Genomic DNA, 18,708 nt, shown 5'->3' with positions numbered 1-18,708 from the left:
GAAATCGAGGAGGGTGCTGCCCCCGGCGGAGGTCATGAGCGACCTCCCCAGGGGCGCGCTAGAAGGCCGGCGAGGGGGCGCCCTAGAGGGGCGCCGTGGGAAATAGGGGGAAGGCGGCAGCGTGAGAGGAGGGGCGCCGGCAGTGCTAGGATTAGGGCAGGGGAAGGTTGCTTAGGATCTCAAACCCTAAACTCGTGATACCATGTAGAATAATAGGATTGGTGTAATGTTGTGGATATATTGCATTGAGGCCTCGGCTGGTATATATAAGAGTACAAGACTTGGGGGGCAAGGCTCCCCGGGATACATATGGCACATGTATATCTACAACTACCAAATATACTCTAATAAATACCAGCCTTTATGCCCACCTCCTGTGCCATGAGTGACTCCAAGTCCACCAATGTTTTTAACGTTTCTGCAAAAGAAAATAAATTAATCTATGCTTCTAGTGCTAAGCAAAGCTCAGAAATATAATCCTAAATTTGAAATTTTCTTGTCACATCATCACCATTGGCATGAGAAGCTGTAGCTAGCTATGCTATCACTGCACAAAAATATTTATTCGATGACACTTCATTTCAGGAGGTAAAGGGGCATAGGGACATTGTTTACAGTCAAATAATCTTATCGACTTTCTTTTAATCCTTTTATTCATACTACGTCGACAGAAAATGAATATGTTCTCAAATAGTCCAACCTTCTCTGGAATTATATTTTGTCTTAAAACCAAATATTGTCGCCTGGCAATATGGGGCACATCAAGTTGAACAAGTCCTCAAAGTTGCTCTTTGATGTCTGATGTCATTTGTCTATCCTAACTATGATGGTAAACCCTTCATAGAACAAAAGGAATGACAAATAAGGAGTTGCTGCATATACCTGCAATAGGACTGCCTGATGCCAGCACCCTTGTCTGAATGGCAAATTATATACCTAATTATCACTGTTGGCTTCACAGGAAAATTATGGCTACCACATAAAGTTTGAGTAAATTTCATAAAACTATAGATTGTCTCTCAAAGTCGCTGAGAACTAAAGGTTTACGAGGATGTATCGCAAATTACAGATCAACAGTAGTTTTTTTGTAATTGTCGTTGTGGTCTATCTTGTATGCTGCTTTAACTGTATGGGTTCTTAATTGCAGAGAAGCCATGGGTATCCCAAGGAGCTCCACTTAGTATTCAAACCAAATAAACCCATCCAGTGCACAGTAAGCCTAATCAACAAGACAGAAGATGAAATTTTCTTTCTTATTATCCCAAACAGCTCGGAGAGGTACATCTGCGTAAATGAATGCAATGTGTTACCACATTCCACTCATGTTTTCTATGTGACAATTCAAGAGCAACTGAAGCCACCCTCAGATATGGATGGTCTTCAGATCCTGTTCATGAACACCTGGAGTCGGAATCATATCCCAAAGCATATTAATTTGGACATCAACTCAAACACCACAATCCTGCTGGACAATCTGTGTGGGCAGATCAGGGAGAAAGGAGGTGAGGCGCACAAGGTGTCTTTGATGACTGTAAACTGTGACCCGGACACAACAATCGGGAAATTAGAGCCACGTGTTAGTAGTATATCATGTCTGGTAAAATAGCTTCTTGTTTTCTTTCTTTTGTATTTAATGTTGGTTTACAGGGGAGATTTATTTCTCCACTTTCCCTTACTCTTTCTATATTTTCTTATATTGGAGCATCTCTAAGGCTGACAGTCACATTGTATAGGATGCTCCGAGATTTCCCTTGTTTACTATTGGAGGCCTGAAATCTATAGATGTGCACCCCACAGAACCATGGTGAGGGTTCAACATATGTTCACTGGTGTCTCAACATGGTCCCGAGTTTGAAAGGAATCGGGTGCTCGTAGCCTAAGAGGGGATGGGGATGAATTAGGCAAACTAAAAACCTTAACCTCAAGCTCCAACTACTTGCATATAAATTAAACTAAGATCATGCTATCTAGATGTGCAACTAGTGTGAAAACCCTCACCCCAAAAGAGTTATGCAACTTATAGCCAATCCTATCAAGATTCTACTCTAGAAAATAAAGGCAAACAAGGATTGCAATAAGTAAATGCGGAAGGTTAAAGAGGGATGAGAGAAAGCAAACTCTTGTGACACGAAGATTTATCCCGTGGTTCGGTTAGCCACAAAGGCACACCTACATCCATATTGTTGAAGCACTCACAAAGAGTATTGCTTCTCGGCCACCAAGTCTCTTCCGTGAACACTCACAGTCACCTTGGCCCCGGGTTCCACTAAGGAGTTTCTCCACCAAGAAAGGGGGTCTCCACGTCCCCCGCACAAAGCTTGTCGTCGCCGCTCCACACCAAGCCGGAGGGTCGAAGATGTGCCGGCTAGTCACCAAGACTCAAAGATGGCCGACTCACCGAGATCTTCTTGTTGGCTCACTCAAGAACCAGCCACAAGGTACAACACCTTGCTACTACACTCACTCATGAGCTATCCTAGCACTCTCACTTATAAGGATGTGGTAAACCTAAAGGATTTGATCACTTTTCTCTTGGGTTGGCTTGGAGATATTCTTCAATGTGTCCAGGTCTTCACTGAACTCCAGCAAGCTTCAAATGACCGGGGGGAAACCATATATATAGCCCTCAAAGTAAACTAGCCGTTTTAGAGCCGTTGATCTTTTTTCTGCGAGGGCGTCGGATAATCCGACTAGGTATGTTCGGATAAACTGATGCCACTATGGTTCCCCAGTGACCGTTGCCCTTTGCTGACGTCATTGATCCGACGTGTTTATCCGACCCATACTTGATCAATGCGTCGGATCATCCGGAGCAGTGCCAAATTTGAATTCCATTTGCAACGTTCATTGATCATTGCACCTAAGCATTAGTCCGACGCTCATAAGCATTCGTGTCGGATCATCCGGTCCAACAAAGAGTTTTCCATCTGAGAAACATGCTCTCTGGTACATCATCCGAGTATTTGTCCGACGTGCTCATTTGACCCATTCGGATAATCCGAACCAACTGACAATTTTCCAAGCCAAGTGACAGCCTCTCTGCAGAATGCTACGAGTCAAATTCCGACCTATGTTTTCATGGCGTCGGATAATCCGGCTGCTTTGAAGTGTTTATCCGACCCTGCACATTCGGATTATCCGACCCCACTGGAAATTTCATATTTCTTGTTCCACTTGTCCAACTCGTTACAGCGGTCATTTGTCTCTGCTTTTTCACTGCGACTTGATATCTCTGCAGTGGGTTGGACGCTTCGTCTCGACGATGCATTGAACGTCTCGTCTCGGCGGTGCATTGGGCATCTCGACTCGACGGTGCATTGGACATCTCGTCTCGACGGCGCTTTGGACGCCTCGGATATGGTTTGGACGTCATCCAAGGGACCTAAGAAATCCTACAAGTATGATCTCGCAAACTCGTTAGTCCCATTGATTGTGTTGTCATACGATCACCAAAATCACTCGAAATGGCCTAAATAGGGCCATGTTCGTTACAATCTCCCTCTTTTTGGTGATTGATGACAACACAATCAAAGCAAGCATAAATTTACAAAAATTGACAATTTGAACTACTTACACTTACTTGGATGCTTACCACCATCCAATGTCGACTTGACCTCCCCCTAAATCCATGATTTTCCCCCTTTTCTTCTCCCCATATTTCTCCCCCATTGGAAGATACTTCTCCCCCTATGGGAGATACTTGCTTTGATCCACATTTCTTCCTCTTTGGAGTCAAATCACCTAAAAAGGCCTTGCAAAATAATATAGCTCAAAGGGAAAAATTAGTAGCCTAGGGAGTTAGTTCCATGAGTCATGATCCATGTGTATGATATCAATGAAGATACCACTTGAATGATTACTAAGGTGGATCACACAACATGAAACTTGCATGACATGAGCTAAACTTTCCACAAGTGTGTGTATGAAAATGATAATGTGAAAATCAAGTGCACAACTAGGTATTTAGACCAAGAAAGCTTAAATCATATCATACACGGAGGTAGCTCTAAAGAATAAAGAAATAATAAATATACCAAATGAAAGAGTTTTTAGAACCTTGCATACCAAATGAAAGAGTTTTTAGAACCTTGCTTACCTCCGGGGGTCACTTAGTTACCTTGGTTGTACCACTTGAAAAGAAGAGTGAGAGGTACTTGGGTATGCCAAGGTGAACAAATGTATGAGCACATAACCTATGAACTTAGATATGGAAATTTAAGTTCAATAAGGCCTAGCTCAATATGCATGAAAGCACACTACTTTATCTAATCACTCTTATAGAGTTGTTAATTCACATTGAGCGTGAGAAACATTCTCTAAGAGTGTTAACTCCCAAAAGAGACTACAAAAGATAAACTTGCAAACAGGTTAGTCTCCAAAATCACAAACCATAGGATGAACTCCCCCTAAAAATGTGCATTTAGTGTTTGTACCACCAATCCTAATTATTTAATTACATGACAGGATTTTGACCGAACATGCCAAAGGAGTTTGCATTTCAAAGAAAAACCTCCAGGTACGTGGCTGAATAACGATTGTTTCGGCATCGTTGATATAACCAAAATAGAGTGAGCTATTAAAAATGAAGCTATATTTGAACTGTAGCAATACGATCATGAAGAAACTGTGGATAAAATGAAGCTTACACCTTCAAATGTAGCTGTCAATATAGCTGCTTTTGTGGATGCAAATAGCTTATTCTAGAAAATTTGACTTGTGCAGTAGCATTTTATTTATTTCTATAAGTGTCGTGGAGATACAGTAGGGTACATAAGACACTGAATATATATGACCCATTCATATAGTTGTACTACTTTGTTTGTGAAGGGAATAAGTCCTGTACTTGTGGTCTTTGTGGGGCTGTACTTGTAGTCCTGTGTGGGGCTGCAGCATCTCATTTTCTGCAGCACGCACTAGCACCATTGCTGCTCTAGAGGACAGCATCTTGGACTGCTTTAGCATCTAGATAGGACAACAGTTAGTCCTTTCATTTGACATCTTAGACTAGGAGTAGAATATGCCTTAGTGCTGGCTGCCTTGCAGCTGTGTATAAATGTGTTTCCACCCCTCCCGTTGGAAGCTATGGCATTGTGTTTGAGTGAATGAAAAACCCCAGAAAATTGCCCCAACACTGAGTGTCATCCTCTCAGCTCAATGAGAGTGAAAGTTGAGCTTCTAACAGTTTGTTCATATCGAAATTGTTAACTTCTGTTCATGTCATTGGCAGTCAAATGCATTTGATACATTCCACATTATAACAGAGGGCAAGCGTCGTTATCTTGCAGTGAAGTTTATTGCAAGACAAGAATGGGCTGTATCAGGAGATAGTCGGGGGACAATTCACGTGTACACACATACTTATAAATTAGAAAATGTTATGGTAATTGATGCTCACAGGGGAGCAATAAGATCACTGGCGTGGAGGCCGGTGGCTCGCAGAGGCATGCGCGCGCTGTGTGCGGCAGCCCTGTCTTCTATTCCTCAAAGATGTGAAGGTAGAAGACGATAAAACAATGTAACAGCTTATGAAGGGACGATAATGTATCAACTTAGAGTGTGTTTAGTTGGTGAAAAAATTTGGGTTTTGGTACTGTAGCACATTTCATTGTTACTTGACAAATAATATCTAATTATGGACTAATTAGGCTTAAAAGATTTAGCTCGTGCTAATCAGTTAGACTGTGTAATTAGTTTTTTTTCAACTGCATTTAATGCTACATGCATGTGTCTGAAAATTCGATGTGACGGGCACTGTGCAAAATTTTTTTGGAACTAAACAGGGCCTTATATAGACATAAATGTAACACCAGCATAACTTGCATTGATTTATTAGCCTGGTGAAGGATAGCTTGGATTGGTCCTAGACTAGCTAGGGACTAAGCCTACCAACCAATCAACACCTGACCATCATATATCTTAGGGTAAGAAAAATGCACTGGTACAAACGGATTTCAAAAAGGACACTCGAGAAGAAAGCTGTTGCATTTTAAAGAAGTAAAATACATAAAAACACATGCGCTGAAGCAGCCCAAATATTTCCAACGGGACCACAGTAGGGCGCGCGTGTCTTGAGCTTGACCCAACGCGCTCAATAATTATCTCTACTTCAAATATGTCATTCTGTACATGTACATCATTTATTATGCATATAGATCCACCTGCATGATCTGATATTTCCATATAGACTAGAATACCCCGCTACATTTCTATCTCCATCTCACTGACATGTAGCCCTGCTACATCATCTCCATCCTCCTACCTTTCTTCCCAAATCCAATTTTTGCCAATGAAAACCGCGACAAGTACCCTATGAAATCTACTACCCGAGGGCTGAGGCCCTCCACACCCACCATGGTAGCCACAAGCAAGCTACTTGCTACCGCCATCGTGGCGGATCGTTTCGTGCTGCACAGCAGGAGTGGTGAGACGCGGACACAGCATGAACTTATTGCGAGCGGGGGGAGTGGGGTGGCATTTTCTTGGGAGTGCTTGGTATGCATAGCAATCCGATCGGAGAAAACAATCTTATATATCAACCAATAAATCACCTCATCATGTACCCTTGCTAGTGCCAATGATTTTTTTGGGTCAAAAAAGTCTAATATACTCCCTTAACTATATCCAAAGTCCGGATATAACCGCTAAACTATTGTTTGGTTCATTTTATCAACCAAACTATACTCTTTTGTTCAAATTAACCCCTAGTACAATTTGTCTTTTTAATTTCTCTATGTATAGGTGGATTTTTAAGTTGAAATTTTAGAAGATGATATGACACACTTTGCATTTATGAAAGAGGGGAAAAGGGGTTGAATTTTAAAGAAAAGCAACGTCAATAAACACTGGCCCTAGACGGAGGAGGCGCACGGCTCAACCAAATTCAGCCTGGAGATGTTCTTACTTGTAGTTAGTTTTTTCATAGAGTAAAATGCACTGTAGGTTCTTAAACTAGTTGAGCTGTTCTGTTCAGGTCCATGAACTTTGAAAATATATTTTTAGGTCCAGAATCTATTTAAGTGAGTCACTTGAGGTCCAAAACTTTCCACGCCATCGCCCGCATCCGACGTGGACGTGCCACGGTGGCACCTGGCCCGGTGAGCGCGAGCGTGCCGCCGGGCAGAGCTCGCCTGCGCCCGCGCCCGTGCCGGCTGGCCGGAGCTCCCTCGCGCGTACCGGCGGCCGAGCCGAGCTTGCCTTTGCCTGCACCTGCGGCAGCCGGGGCGCAGCTGCCCTCCACACGCACCCATGGCGGCTAGGGCGGAGCTCCCCCGGAGCGCGCTCGCGCCGGCCGGGCGGACTCCGGGCGGAGCTTGCCTGCGCCCACGGTGGACGTGGCGGAGCTCCTCGGCACGCACGCTCGCGGCTGCTGGGCAGAGCTCGTCTGCGCGCAAGCCCGCGGCGGCCGGCCGGAGCTCCCCCGCGCACACCGGCGGCCTAGCCGAGCTCCACCGCGCCGGCATAATCCAGCCACTCCGTTCACCCTCCATCCAAATTGGCTATGTCAATGTGTTCTCCTCATCCTTGTGCACCTCTTGCACCGCTCAATTGCGCCCCGCAGTACCGGAGCCGCTTACCCGCCCCGTTCTTCCTCACGGCCGGCCGGCGCACTACCGCGGACCGCCTTGCTGTGGCCCGCTTTCTCTGGCCGCGTTCTCTTCCTCCTTGCTTTTGTCTCATGCTCGTCTTGATGCCGTAGTGATCTCTGGCTTGACCGTTGGTCGATTTGTGCAGCAGGTTGGCCGGAACACAAAGCTCGTCGACGTTCAGCTTTCCGCCGCCGCCTCCGTCGTGGTCGACCGTGTTCCAGTCGATTTGGGGCCCTGCTGTCGTGTTGTGCTGCTTTGGGGTGAGTCTCTTAGCATGCCCATGCCGTTTGCGTGGTCAATTTGAGGCCGGCGGGTCCTTGGCGCCGTACGGAGGGGGAGCCGGCGAGGTGCTCGGAGCAGAGCGTCCTCTGCCCCGCCGCACGCCCCCATGGCTCGCCGGCGCTCGAGCTGGAGCTCCACCGCCGCAGCCGGAGCCGAGCCGGGGCCGCTGCGAGGGAGGAGGAAGGAGCGGCGCCACGGCCGGAGCCGAGCCGAGGCCGCTGCGAGGGAAGAGGAAGGAGGCGGCGCGCAGTCTTCTAGGTGCTCTGCTCCGCCGCGAGGCCCCTGCTCCGCTGCGATTGGGATCGGACGAGCTTGAACTCAGTGGCACGGCGCCTCGCTCGGCTCACTCGTGGCCGCCCCTGCTCCTTCTCCACCTCCTCCCACTCACCCGCGCGCCGCCGCCGCTCCGCGGTCTCTGCGAGCCGCCTCCGCCCGGATGCTGCAGGCCGCGCCACCGCCCGCCGCGGAACGCCGGAGCCCCGCGCGGCGTGGAGCCCGGCTTGCCACCGTGCGCGCCGCTCAGCCCGTCCAGCCCACGACCGCCGCGCAACAAGGGAAGGGGGCGAAGGGCGCCGGCGAGCTCTGCCCGGCGGCGCGCTCGCGTACGCCACGCTCGCGCTCACCGGGCCAGGTGCCAGGTTGACGCACGCCCTGCGTGGACCAGCGAGGGCGCCCTCTAGCTGCCACCGTGGCACGTCCACATCGGATGCGGGCGATGGCGTGGCAAGTTTTGGACCTCAAGTAACTCACTTAAATAGATCCTGAACCTAAAAATATATTTTCAAAGTTGATGGACCTGGACAGAACAGCTCAACTAGTTTAAGAACATACAGTGCATTTTACTCTTTTTAATAATTAAGGAAAATCCGGACTCGACCGAAGAAGATCCACGCCAATACTTAGGTAAACGCATGCTCTTTCTTTCTTACTGTGATTGATCAATCGTCGTATCAATTACTGATTTCTTCTTTTTTGTTGCTCGTTCCTGTCCAGCATTCGTTACTATCCAGCGACATATCCAGCAACTGAGTGTTGTAGAGATGCGGATGTTGCGGTGGTTTTGCGGGCACACAAAGAGGGATAGAGTCCGGAACGAAGTTATTCGGGATAGGGTCGGGGTGGCACCAATTGAGGAGAAACTTACCCAGCATCGGCTGAGATGGTTTGCACATGTCCAATGAAGGCCTCCTGAGATGCCGGTGCGTAATGAGGTTCTTGAGCGGGTCGATAATGTAAAGAGGGGTAGAGGTAGACCTAAACTGACGTGAGATGAGTCGGTTAAGAGATACCTTAAGGATTGGAATATCTCTAAAGAGATAGTTTTGGATAGGAGCGCTTGGAGACTAGTTATCAATGTGCCTGAACCTTGAACTTATTTCTTTCGTGTTTCATCTCTAGTCTATCCCAATTTGCTTGGGAAAAAAGGCTATGTTGTGTTGTTCGTTCCTATAGAGGCAGGTATAGGTCTTCGACTTACGTGACTCTATTCTTCACTTTATAAAGTGCTTGCTCATAGAGTTCTTCCCTGAAGGGATAGAGTTTGGTATCGGCAGATGGTGTATACCCCACTAATTACTAAAAATGAGCAAACCGTCGTCGCCTATGTCTCCCGAACTGTTGCAAGCCAAGCAACATCACACCATGTCACCATTGCCGCCACCCGCCAGTCGCCACCTGCAGCCTGCAGTTGTGACCGCTACCAGCATGTGCAAGCCATCGACCTAAGATTGCCGCACGGTGCAGGCCCCCTCCATTCAGTGCTATTTGGAAGTTACAAGTTTTCTCTTCACCCAAACTCACTAGAAGTCGTGATCTTTGGATTCTATAGAACAGATTGAGAGATTCCCCATAGCATGGAGATGAAATATTGAATGCGTCATTGACATAATTGAATCAAATTCAAATGGCACTTGTTCTTACAATAAAATAAAACAGAGAGCAACTGAATAAGCAGTACAAATACTTGGGCGAGCTTCCCAAAGACAACAAACATAAACATTTCACAATTTTTAAGCACTGCTATAGTCACCAGTAATTTGATCCAGATTGAAATGTGGAGCACAGTCGAAGATGTCAATGACTCAGTAACAGTATGTTGGAGATGGTTGCAAGTACTAGATCCATAGAAGAATAGTAATGCAGAAGGAACCAATCCACCACGCCTAAATACGAATCTCTAGGACATGCTGCATCTTATGGCGCATCTCGCTCTTGTTCCACTGAGGTAGAAAGCCCTTGTGCAGGTTCACCAGCCAGAGCTTCTTCAGGGAGCGAAGCAATTCGATGCCTTGAGGGACCTTATCTAGCTCCAACAGCGACACAATGTACAGACCTTCAATGCAAGGGAGGGCACCTTTCCCTATCACCAGCTGGTTGACATTAGGCATGTGCTTCAACACAAGCATCTTAAGGTGGGGAAATGATCCTTCAGGAAGAACCAAAGTCTTTGCACTACGAATGTTGTTAAGTCTCAGGTTTGTGAGGTTTGGCAAGTGTGGTGCGAGCATCTCCAGTGGATCTTCCCCAAGTTCACACCAACTTAAGGCTAAATACCTGAGATGTGTCCCCTGGCCTCGAAATATTGGGCACTGTAGTGTTCCCTTAGCCCACTGCCCTCTGATAATCAACCTACGAAGTTCTGTCGACCTTGGTTTGAGAGCCTCAAAGCAAAGTGCCTCATTTTCATCCTTTGCAGAAAGAAGCAAGCTGGAAAGTAGTGGCATATTTGATAGGGCGGCAAATATATTGGCACAATCAGAAGCACAAATGTTGTCAATCCACACAGTCCTTAGCTGCATCAGTTTCTTCAGTTGTTGAGCCAAATCCTTGCTGGCTTCCACAGTCTCAAGAGTCTGCAGTTCCTCCAAGTTCGACAGATCTTTAGGTGCTTGCATCCCAATGAAGTACCGAAACTGCGGCTGCTTCTCATCAGCATATCTGTCAGCTAAAAGGTGTCGTAGCTTCTTAATCTTAGAGATCCCTCGTGGCAGTCTCTCTATTTTTGTTTGCTTGATGTCTAGAGTCTGAAGGTTCAAGAGCTTCTCAACAGAATCAGGGAGTGATCTGACCTTGGTACGGCGCAAGCCGATGTAACGTAGGTTGAACAGAGTCCCTATAGATGCTGGCACTTCAGTAATTTCAGAATCTTGTAGCTCAAGAACAGTTAGGTAACTGGATTCACACAAAATTGACAATAACATGTCTGGGGAGGATGAAATTGTCCCAAGTGACACTAGAGTTCGAAGACGTGGAAGTTTAACTTTTAGTGATGCATTGTCTTTCCACCCATAAGACGATAGGCGTCGAACATCCTTATCCTTATCCATCAGTATCATTGCTCTATAATTATTTGCAGTGCCAAACCTCTCATCTTTTGCAACAGCAAGGGCAAGATCTCGCACGATATCATGCATTGTACATGTACTCACCCTTCCCTGCTCATCAGTTTCCATTGTTACCAGCATATTGCGGTGGATTAGTTCCATAAGGTTTCCCTCAGCTACCTCCTCCGATGTATTGTTTTCTTTGCTCACCACAAAGCCTTCTGCAACCCAAAGCCTCACCAAGCTCTCACGTGAGATTGGGTAATCTTCAGGGAAGAGGCTGCAGTACAAGAAGCAATTTCTGATATCTCCTGATAGATCATGGTAGCTCAGGTTCAAAATTGCTCGGACATGATCATTTTTTGATAGCTCACTTCGAAGCTGATTGTACAACTGATTCCATATGTAATATGTCCGTGGCCTTGAAGATAATAGGCTGGCAATTGATACAATTGCTAGTGGCAATCCCTGGCACCTATCTACTATAGAAGTAGCAATCTTCACAAGGTCATTGGGGCATGTGTGGTCCTTCTTGTTATAAAAAGTCCTTCTGCAGAAGAGATCAAACGCATGAATGTTGCTCAGAGGCGGGAGATCAAGGCGACGTGTTGGGTGAGCAAGAGCAGCCACATGATTCTTCCTTGTTGTGATTATGATGCGGCTTGCCTGGAGATTTTGGAATGCATCAGACATTTGAAAGTACACATCTTGGTCCCAGACATCGTCCAATACAATCAAGCATTTCCTATTTTTGAGCTTTTGCTTTATTTTTTCTTTCAAATCATGCACATCCAGTTTGTCAATATTCTGTTGTTCATCACCAACCTTCATGAGTAACTTCCTAAGCAGAGCATCCATAGTGTAGGTCTGGGACACAACCATCCATGCAGGAGCAGAAAAGTTGATTTTTTCACGTTCATAAACATTTGTAACAAGGGTGGTTTTTCCAAGTCCGCCCATACCTGATATCGTTATCACCGTGCTGTCAAGCTCGTCAGAATACAGCCATTCGGTGAGTGTTCTCCTGTTATCTTCAATCCCAACAAGATCTTCATCTTTGACAAGTAGAGGGAAGCTGTCTTGGGACCGTTGTCTTTCCATCTCAATAAACTGGTCAGGAACAAGCTGTGATGGCTGCAACCACTGCTCTTTAAGTTCTATAACATTCTTGATCTCCTTTTCGATCTTGACCACCTCATCTGCAATTTGACTAAAAACCAAGACATAATGTGATCCTTTTATGAAATACTTCTTCAGAAACCATTCTTCCTCCATTTGAAGTGTGTGATATGAGTACTTGTCCATTACATCCTCAACACAGTAGGCCAGCTTTCGCACTTCCCCAATCCAACCCCTGACAACTTCATCAGTTATGTATACTGTACCAATCTTCCGTATAACGTTGTTCATGGCAGTCAGTTGCATCCTTATTTGCTCGATCTTGTCTTCCAGATCTCTCAGATTATTAACCTTTTCAGACAGTTTGGCCAGCATGGTCTTGGCCGTTTCATCAGCTAAAACGCTACCGATCTTTGTGAGAGCAAGGAGTACAGCTTCTGCCATGTCTGCTGAAGAAAATGAAATCAATCATGTTACAGCATACAAAGAAAATTTTCATTGAAATGTAAGTTTAACTTGCAAGTCCAGATAGCATTTTTCTTGAATACTGTTATTTATAACTGGTAGTTTTCCTGGATAACTTGCGGCTTCTTTGATATTTAATTCTAATTTTTACGGTGTGAATGTGTAGCTTGTTCGCTTTCTTATTTTTGCAAAAACTCAAGGCGTGGTGATACTGAATAGAACCATATCAATCAACAGAGTACAATGTGTCAGTACAGCAGAAAATGTATAACCAGGCTTCATCATCTGAGATCTAATAGGCAATGAGTGGCTAATGTAATTCTCTAATGCAACCTCTAAAGTAGAACCCTTTTTACTGAAAATCATTACATACAGGAGTTTAGCTAATCAGCCTTAATATCATCAATAAATTGTACTCCCTCCATTCAACTATCCAAGGCCCATTTATCATTGACTCAAAGACCAAGGAACAATTAGCATGGAGAGAGGCCCATTTACTTCCTCCCCATTTCTGATGGCCTGCCTTAATTGAGTTCGGCGGCCGGGATCCAAAGTGCAGCGCTAAAACCCGCCCCGATCGCTAAACACATCGGCCTCCCGCTCGCTGCGGTACGGGAATAAAAAGAGGACGAAGCAGCAGATCCGGTTGAAGTCGCAGTCCTCTTTTAGTCCCGAGGCAAGCGAGCGACAAAGTAACAGCGGCATTGACCTCGAAGCGTTTTAGAGGGAATAGGCCTTCCAAATCTGAATTTTTCAGAAATCCTAACTCCTAAGGGGCCTTGCATAGATGAATGGAGGGAGTATAATGAAAAATGTTCAGTTCAAAATATCTTTGAGAGTAATGAAATATAGGTCAGGCAAGCATAAAAGCTGGACAAAACTATCATGGTATCTCTTGAATTCTCTAATCCAGGTTGTGCTACTTTTGTGGCATCATATTTGCTATGTTTGTGGCATCATATAGGGCATATATCTTTATATGCAAAGCAATCAGGATAGCGTAACTTGCAAGCTCAAACCTGATGGCAAATACAGTGTAAGTCATTTTTTAAATTTTCCTAATATCCAATAAAGTAGCTCAGCTATAGTTATCGTAACAAGTAGCTAGTAGAAATGAAATTGTATTTAATGGAGTTAAATGTGAAAGATGGAATGCATTGACTACAAAATACGACTTGCTCGACACTATCAAAATAGATGCTAGGCAATTTCTCCTTTAAATCAAAATAACACTTATTTTCTGAAACTACACTCTTGACTCTACTATAAATGGTTCCTCTAGGTGGGCGCCTAGGCCAGCCTAGTTACACAGGTGTCAGTCCACGCGATTACCCCACTGAAGGAAGATTGAAATGAAACGCGCGCGATTTACACCACTGAAGGAAGATTGAAATGAACAAAAGAATCAGCAAGGCAGATCCATTTTTTCCCATTAAGAAATGAACTGTCATGACTCATGAGTCAATAGGCCCTAGGAACACGGCTGCAATTGTCCAAGAAATTCATCAGGTCAACTAGTAGGCAGGAAACTATGATCTGAAAGTTCAACACAATTGCTGTCGTAAATGGAGATACGTATGATAGATCTAGAAGCTCACATGCTGGAGACTCACCGGCGGACTAAAAAAGGGGGCAACAATCCAGGGCTCCAAGCGCTCAGGTCAGCAAAACTCTGCAGCATCAAGTAAGAAGGGATGAAAATACAGTCGAGGCAAGCATCAAGATTAAAGATGGAGTGATGACAGAAGAGATTGTTGCTAATAAAGAAAATAAAGGGCAAGAATCGGATGGATCTAACTAGCCGGGAACCATTTTCACGGGCTGTTACAGCAACTAACTGGCCATCCCTGCGCAGCACGCAGGCGCGGCACAGGGAGTGAAGGCTGCGCATATCTATCAGTTCACCGGCGGCGTAACGGCGGCTTGAGGCTGGCCTCTCGACCGCGGGTTCCATTATGGCCGGCGGCGCAAGACGGCAAGACATGCCTGTTTGAGGGAAGAAGACGAAGGGTCGGTACTGTGGACCCTTCGGGGGGAGGTGAGCCCGGCCCAGCCCAGTCCAGTCGTAGAGGACAGCCCGAAACATATCACTCAAAATTGCTTTCTCTCACCTCAGTCCAGAAGAAATTGTTGAATCTCCTCTGGAGAAGATTTCTAATTTATTTATACTTTGAAATTATATCACAAACTTCCCTTTCCCTGCAACACAAAAATCCTAGGGAATCCGCGTCGCTCCTCCTAGGGGAGGCTCGGGCGGAGCCCGCCTCCCCGAGCACCGCGGCCCTCACTCTGCCCCCCACCCCTCACATCCCCATCTCGCCGCCGCCCAAGAAGCCGCCGGAAGTCCGTGCGGCTGCAAGGAGGGCAGCGCGGGGCTCCAACTCCTCCTTTTTCTCTTCCTTCCTCCCCTCGCCCTCTCTCGGTTGCTGCCCCATCCATGGCGCCAGCGACCATCCCTAGCTTCCTGCGGCCGGTTTCACCTCCGGTGCGGCCGGATCTGCGCCTTCGGCCACCAGATCCGCCCTCCTTGGGCCTCGGCATGGTGGGACTCGTCACGGCGCGGCGGGCCTTGGCCGCCGGATCCGCCATCCCTGGGCCTCGGCGCGGCGGCGGCGGCACCTTCCGCGGTGGCGACGGCTTCTGCGGCTGGGCTGCTGGGGTGGCTCCCTGGTCGCCGATCTGCCCTCCCTGGGGCTCGGCACGGCGGGGCGCGACGGCAGCGGCAGCGCTCGTGGCCGGGCGCGGGGCGCGCGCCCAGGCGCTGCTGCGCCTCGGCTGCGGTGCCCATGGCCTGGCGCGGTGCGGCGGCGCTCGCGGCGGGGTGCGGCGGCGGCAGCCCCTGTGTTGGCGCGTCGCTGGGGCGTGGATGTCGGCGTTTGGGGGATGCACGACTTGGTGCCTGCGGCTTCAGTGTTGCTCGACGCCCCGCTCGCGACTGCGCTCTCGACTGCGCCTGGTCAGCATGTATTGCGGTGTGTCGGCGGCGCCATGGTGGCATGTGTCGACGTCAATTTTGCTCGGGCGTACGCTAGTGTCGCCGTGGTGGCGTCGTGGGCTACGGCCGTGCGGAGGCTCGCCAGCAACACATGGTGGTGGTCTGGTGAGGCCAGCCGTCTTTTCACCGTGGTGATGATGCGGGTGAAAACCCATCCCTCCTTGGGACGGCGTCGATGGCGCCATTGGCGTCATTTTCCTTCCTGAAGGCGTTGTCGAGCATCTCTGGCTCGGACATTGCTCCTGTCTGTGGACATGGACAGTGTCTTGGGCGTCGGTCTCCCATGTCAGATGTGGCGGGTGTAAGCCCAACCCTTCTTGGGCTGGCATCGACGACGTCTTCGGCGTCTTGAAGGCGATGTCGGCCTTTTTCGACTTGGAGGCATCCTTCGGCGTTGGCGGCTTCCGAAAGGGCTTTCACTTCTTTTTCCTTCCTTTCTCTCTTGTTTTGGGTTGTCTTGTGGGTTGTGGTGGCTCGTGTCGATGTCCCAATCCGACCGGGCAGAGTTCGCGGCGACTCTGGTCAAGGTCCCAATCCGACCAGGCAGAGTGTAGATATAGGTGGCTCGTGTCGATGTCCCAATCTGACCGAGTGGAGAGTTGTGGTGACTCGTGTCGATGTCCCAATCCGACCGTGCGGAGTATAAGTTGGTAGGTTGGTGTGGCTTTTCGATGTCCCAATCCGACCAGACAAAGTCGAGTGAGTCCCGGTTGATGTCCCAATCCAACCGGCAGATGTTGCTAGTTGTAGGTGTTGTAGTGGTATGTTTTGTAGTTTCTATTGTGTGGTTTTTGGGCCCGGTTTATCTATAAACAGGGTCAATTCTCTTCTTCTTATTAATATACGCCGAACCGCAAGGTTTTGGATTTTTCAAAAAAAAATTATATCACAAAATAAAAGGTCAATGCATGTAATTTTGGTAGAGTTGAGCCTTAAAATTCATAGAACTAGGTATTATAGCTCCAGAGCCGATGTACATAGGAAATGTTTGGGTGAGTTATTGTGGGCCCTATTTGGGCTTGCAGGCTTGCAGCATTTACAAATTCCGTTTTGTATTTTTCCTTTTTTATATATTTAAATAAAGAAATTGGTAGGCGCTTCTCGTACCGTCCCACTAAAAAAACTTTTTATTTACGAGAAATGAACTTAACCTGACAACTTCAGATCTAACGTGGAGCTGGGTGTTCTATTACCAAACAAAGCCAAAAGAGACATCAAAGGTAGGTTAAAATGCTAAATTCGGAAAAATTGCTAAGCATTTGCAGATCGAATGAGTGTTACCGTAACTTATATAAGAAGCGTAACATGCAGATCGAACCGGACGAACCATGATTTCCTTCTTCTAAGATATTCTAACAAACACTAGAAAATTGTCTTCAGCAAATCAAGGCGGAAATGGTAAGGGGGAATATCATTTTGGATACATGGATCTACATACAGAGCCTAGCTGTGGTAGCTTGGCAGGCACAGACGACAGGGCTTTCAGAGGGGAGACACTCCGACCGAAAACACCTCACAGCACATCAGAATCTGACTCTGGGAATCCAGAATGGCTAATTCGCACGAAAAGAACAAGAATCTGAAACTGAAACTCGGCTCATACACGAGCTAACACAAGGATGAAACTTGCACGCACCTGCTGCTTCTAGCAATGGAGGTTGAGCCTGCTGGAGAGGGTGAAGGCAGGGGAGACCTTGACCTGGATGTGGAAGGAGAAGCAATGCCAATGAGCCAGCTATGCTGATGGATGGCTCATGGCTCCTTCCTGCATTATTATGCCTTCATAATTTCTCTTTCTGATTTGTTCTGGGTCGAGTCGTGCTTCGTTGTCGCTTCCTGTCATGAAAATAGATCTTGAAATTTCATTGCGAAGACTTGGCAAAGTCGTCGACGGTATGCAGGACGCAGCAGCAACCAGTTGGCCAGGGCCAGACACCGGTGGCACATGTTCCGCTGGCGCTGTTTCCGGGCAAGTTGCCATTGGACGACTCATCAAGTGGGCTGGCACGCGGCGCCTCCTCCAACAGGTAACCATATGGTCTGCCTGGGCCGAGGTGGCGTCGTAAAATCCTGCGAACCTTGCTACGCTAGCAGCTGTTTCGGCGCTAGCTTATGGCCTGCTTGCCGCAATCACAGAGCAACGTTTCCTGGAGCTGTCGGATGTAGGAATCGAGGAGCGCTGGAAAAAGGTTTTTTTCTTTTTTTTTATTGTGTCTCAGCTCCACGTGGCCAGCAATATCGATGGTCTAGCCTGGTAGAGCATCTCCAACAAATTACTCATCCCTCTGTCAAATACTAAAAAATTAATATTTTGGTGATGGAAGTGCTCCAGTAGATTACCAATCAATCTTCATTACCTATAAGTTTTGATAATCATCAAAATACACCTCCCTCTCCCCTAAAAGGGTGTCGTCAAAGTGGAACTTATGCTTGAAGATCCACTTGCCCCTCACGACGATAGTACTAGGAGGCTGTGGGACAAGTCACCAAGTGCCATTGTCGACGTGGGCCTGGAACTCCTCCGCCACCGCAGCATGCTAGTGGGGTCTGTCAATCCACTGTGGTTGCCGATGAGATGAGGGTGATCGTCGTAGATAGGATCATCAGATGAACCTGATGAAGAGAGCCGGTCTGCGACCGAGTCGCAAGCCGATAGGCGACTGGTGCGGGTGTAGTAGGAGATGTCGCGTGACCCGCAGCAGCAGCATCCCTCATGCGTCGGCTGTACACGAGCTGGATGCTACTGTGGATCGGCAGCAGAGGAACATCGACGGCAGCAGGGTGTGGCCCGGCCGTGGCTGCTGGGCGTGTGGGGGTCCACCTGACCCACTCGAAAGTGCTGCTAAGCATGTGGGGGAGGGGGGAAGGGGTTCACCTGACCCGCCCCGGAGGTGAAGAAGCCATGCAGCGAGGTCGAAGGGCTGAATAGCACCAGGCC

At 47.5% G+C, this 18,708-nt stretch overlaps 1 protein-coding gene across 11 annotated transcripts; it reads right to left on the bottom strand.

The window, feature by feature from the left end:
• Positions 1–9,722: 9,722 nt before the first annotated feature.
• On the bottom strand, positions 9,723–17,589 carry LOC120685407 (disease resistance protein RPM1-like). 11 transcript variants are annotated; one of them, XM_039967322.1, is made up of 3 exons: positions 17,407–17,589; positions 14,374–14,447; positions 9,723–12,759 (listed from the first exon to the last, which is right to left on the bottom strand). In XM_039967322.1, the coding sequence occupies exon 3, from the start codon at positions 12,752–12,754 to the stop codon at positions 10,031–10,033; it is 2,724 nt and encodes a 907-aa protein (XP_039823256.1). In that variant the 5' UTR covers positions 12,755–12,759; positions 14,374–14,447; positions 17,407–17,589; the 3' UTR covers positions 9,723–10,030. The 11 variants fall into 11 exon arrangements, with proteins under 11 accessions (XP_039823256.1, XP_039823253.1, XP_039823250.1 ...); XM_039967319.1 differs by having other exon boundaries at positions 9,723–12,756; XM_039967316.1 differs by having other exon boundaries at positions 14,389–14,447.
• Positions 17,590–18,708: the final 1,119 nt, after the last annotated feature.

Source organism: Panicum virgatum, chromosome 8N (assembly GCF_016808335.1).
Source record: "Panicum virgatum strain AP13 chromosome 8N, P.virgatum_v5, whole genome shotgun sequence".
In the NCBI taxonomy this organism is placed as follows: Eukaryota; Viridiplantae; Streptophyta; class Magnoliopsida; order Poales; family Poaceae; genus Panicum; species Panicum virgatum.
Note: the sequence above shows the minus strand (reverse complement) of the source record. Positions and strands in the feature narration are given on the sequence as shown.

Excerpts from the sequence above, each read along its gene's own strand:
- LOC120685407 (XM_039967322.1), bottom strand. The coding sequence starts at position 12,754 with ATGGCAGAAGCTGTACTCCTTGCTCTCACAAAGATCGGTAGCGTTTTA.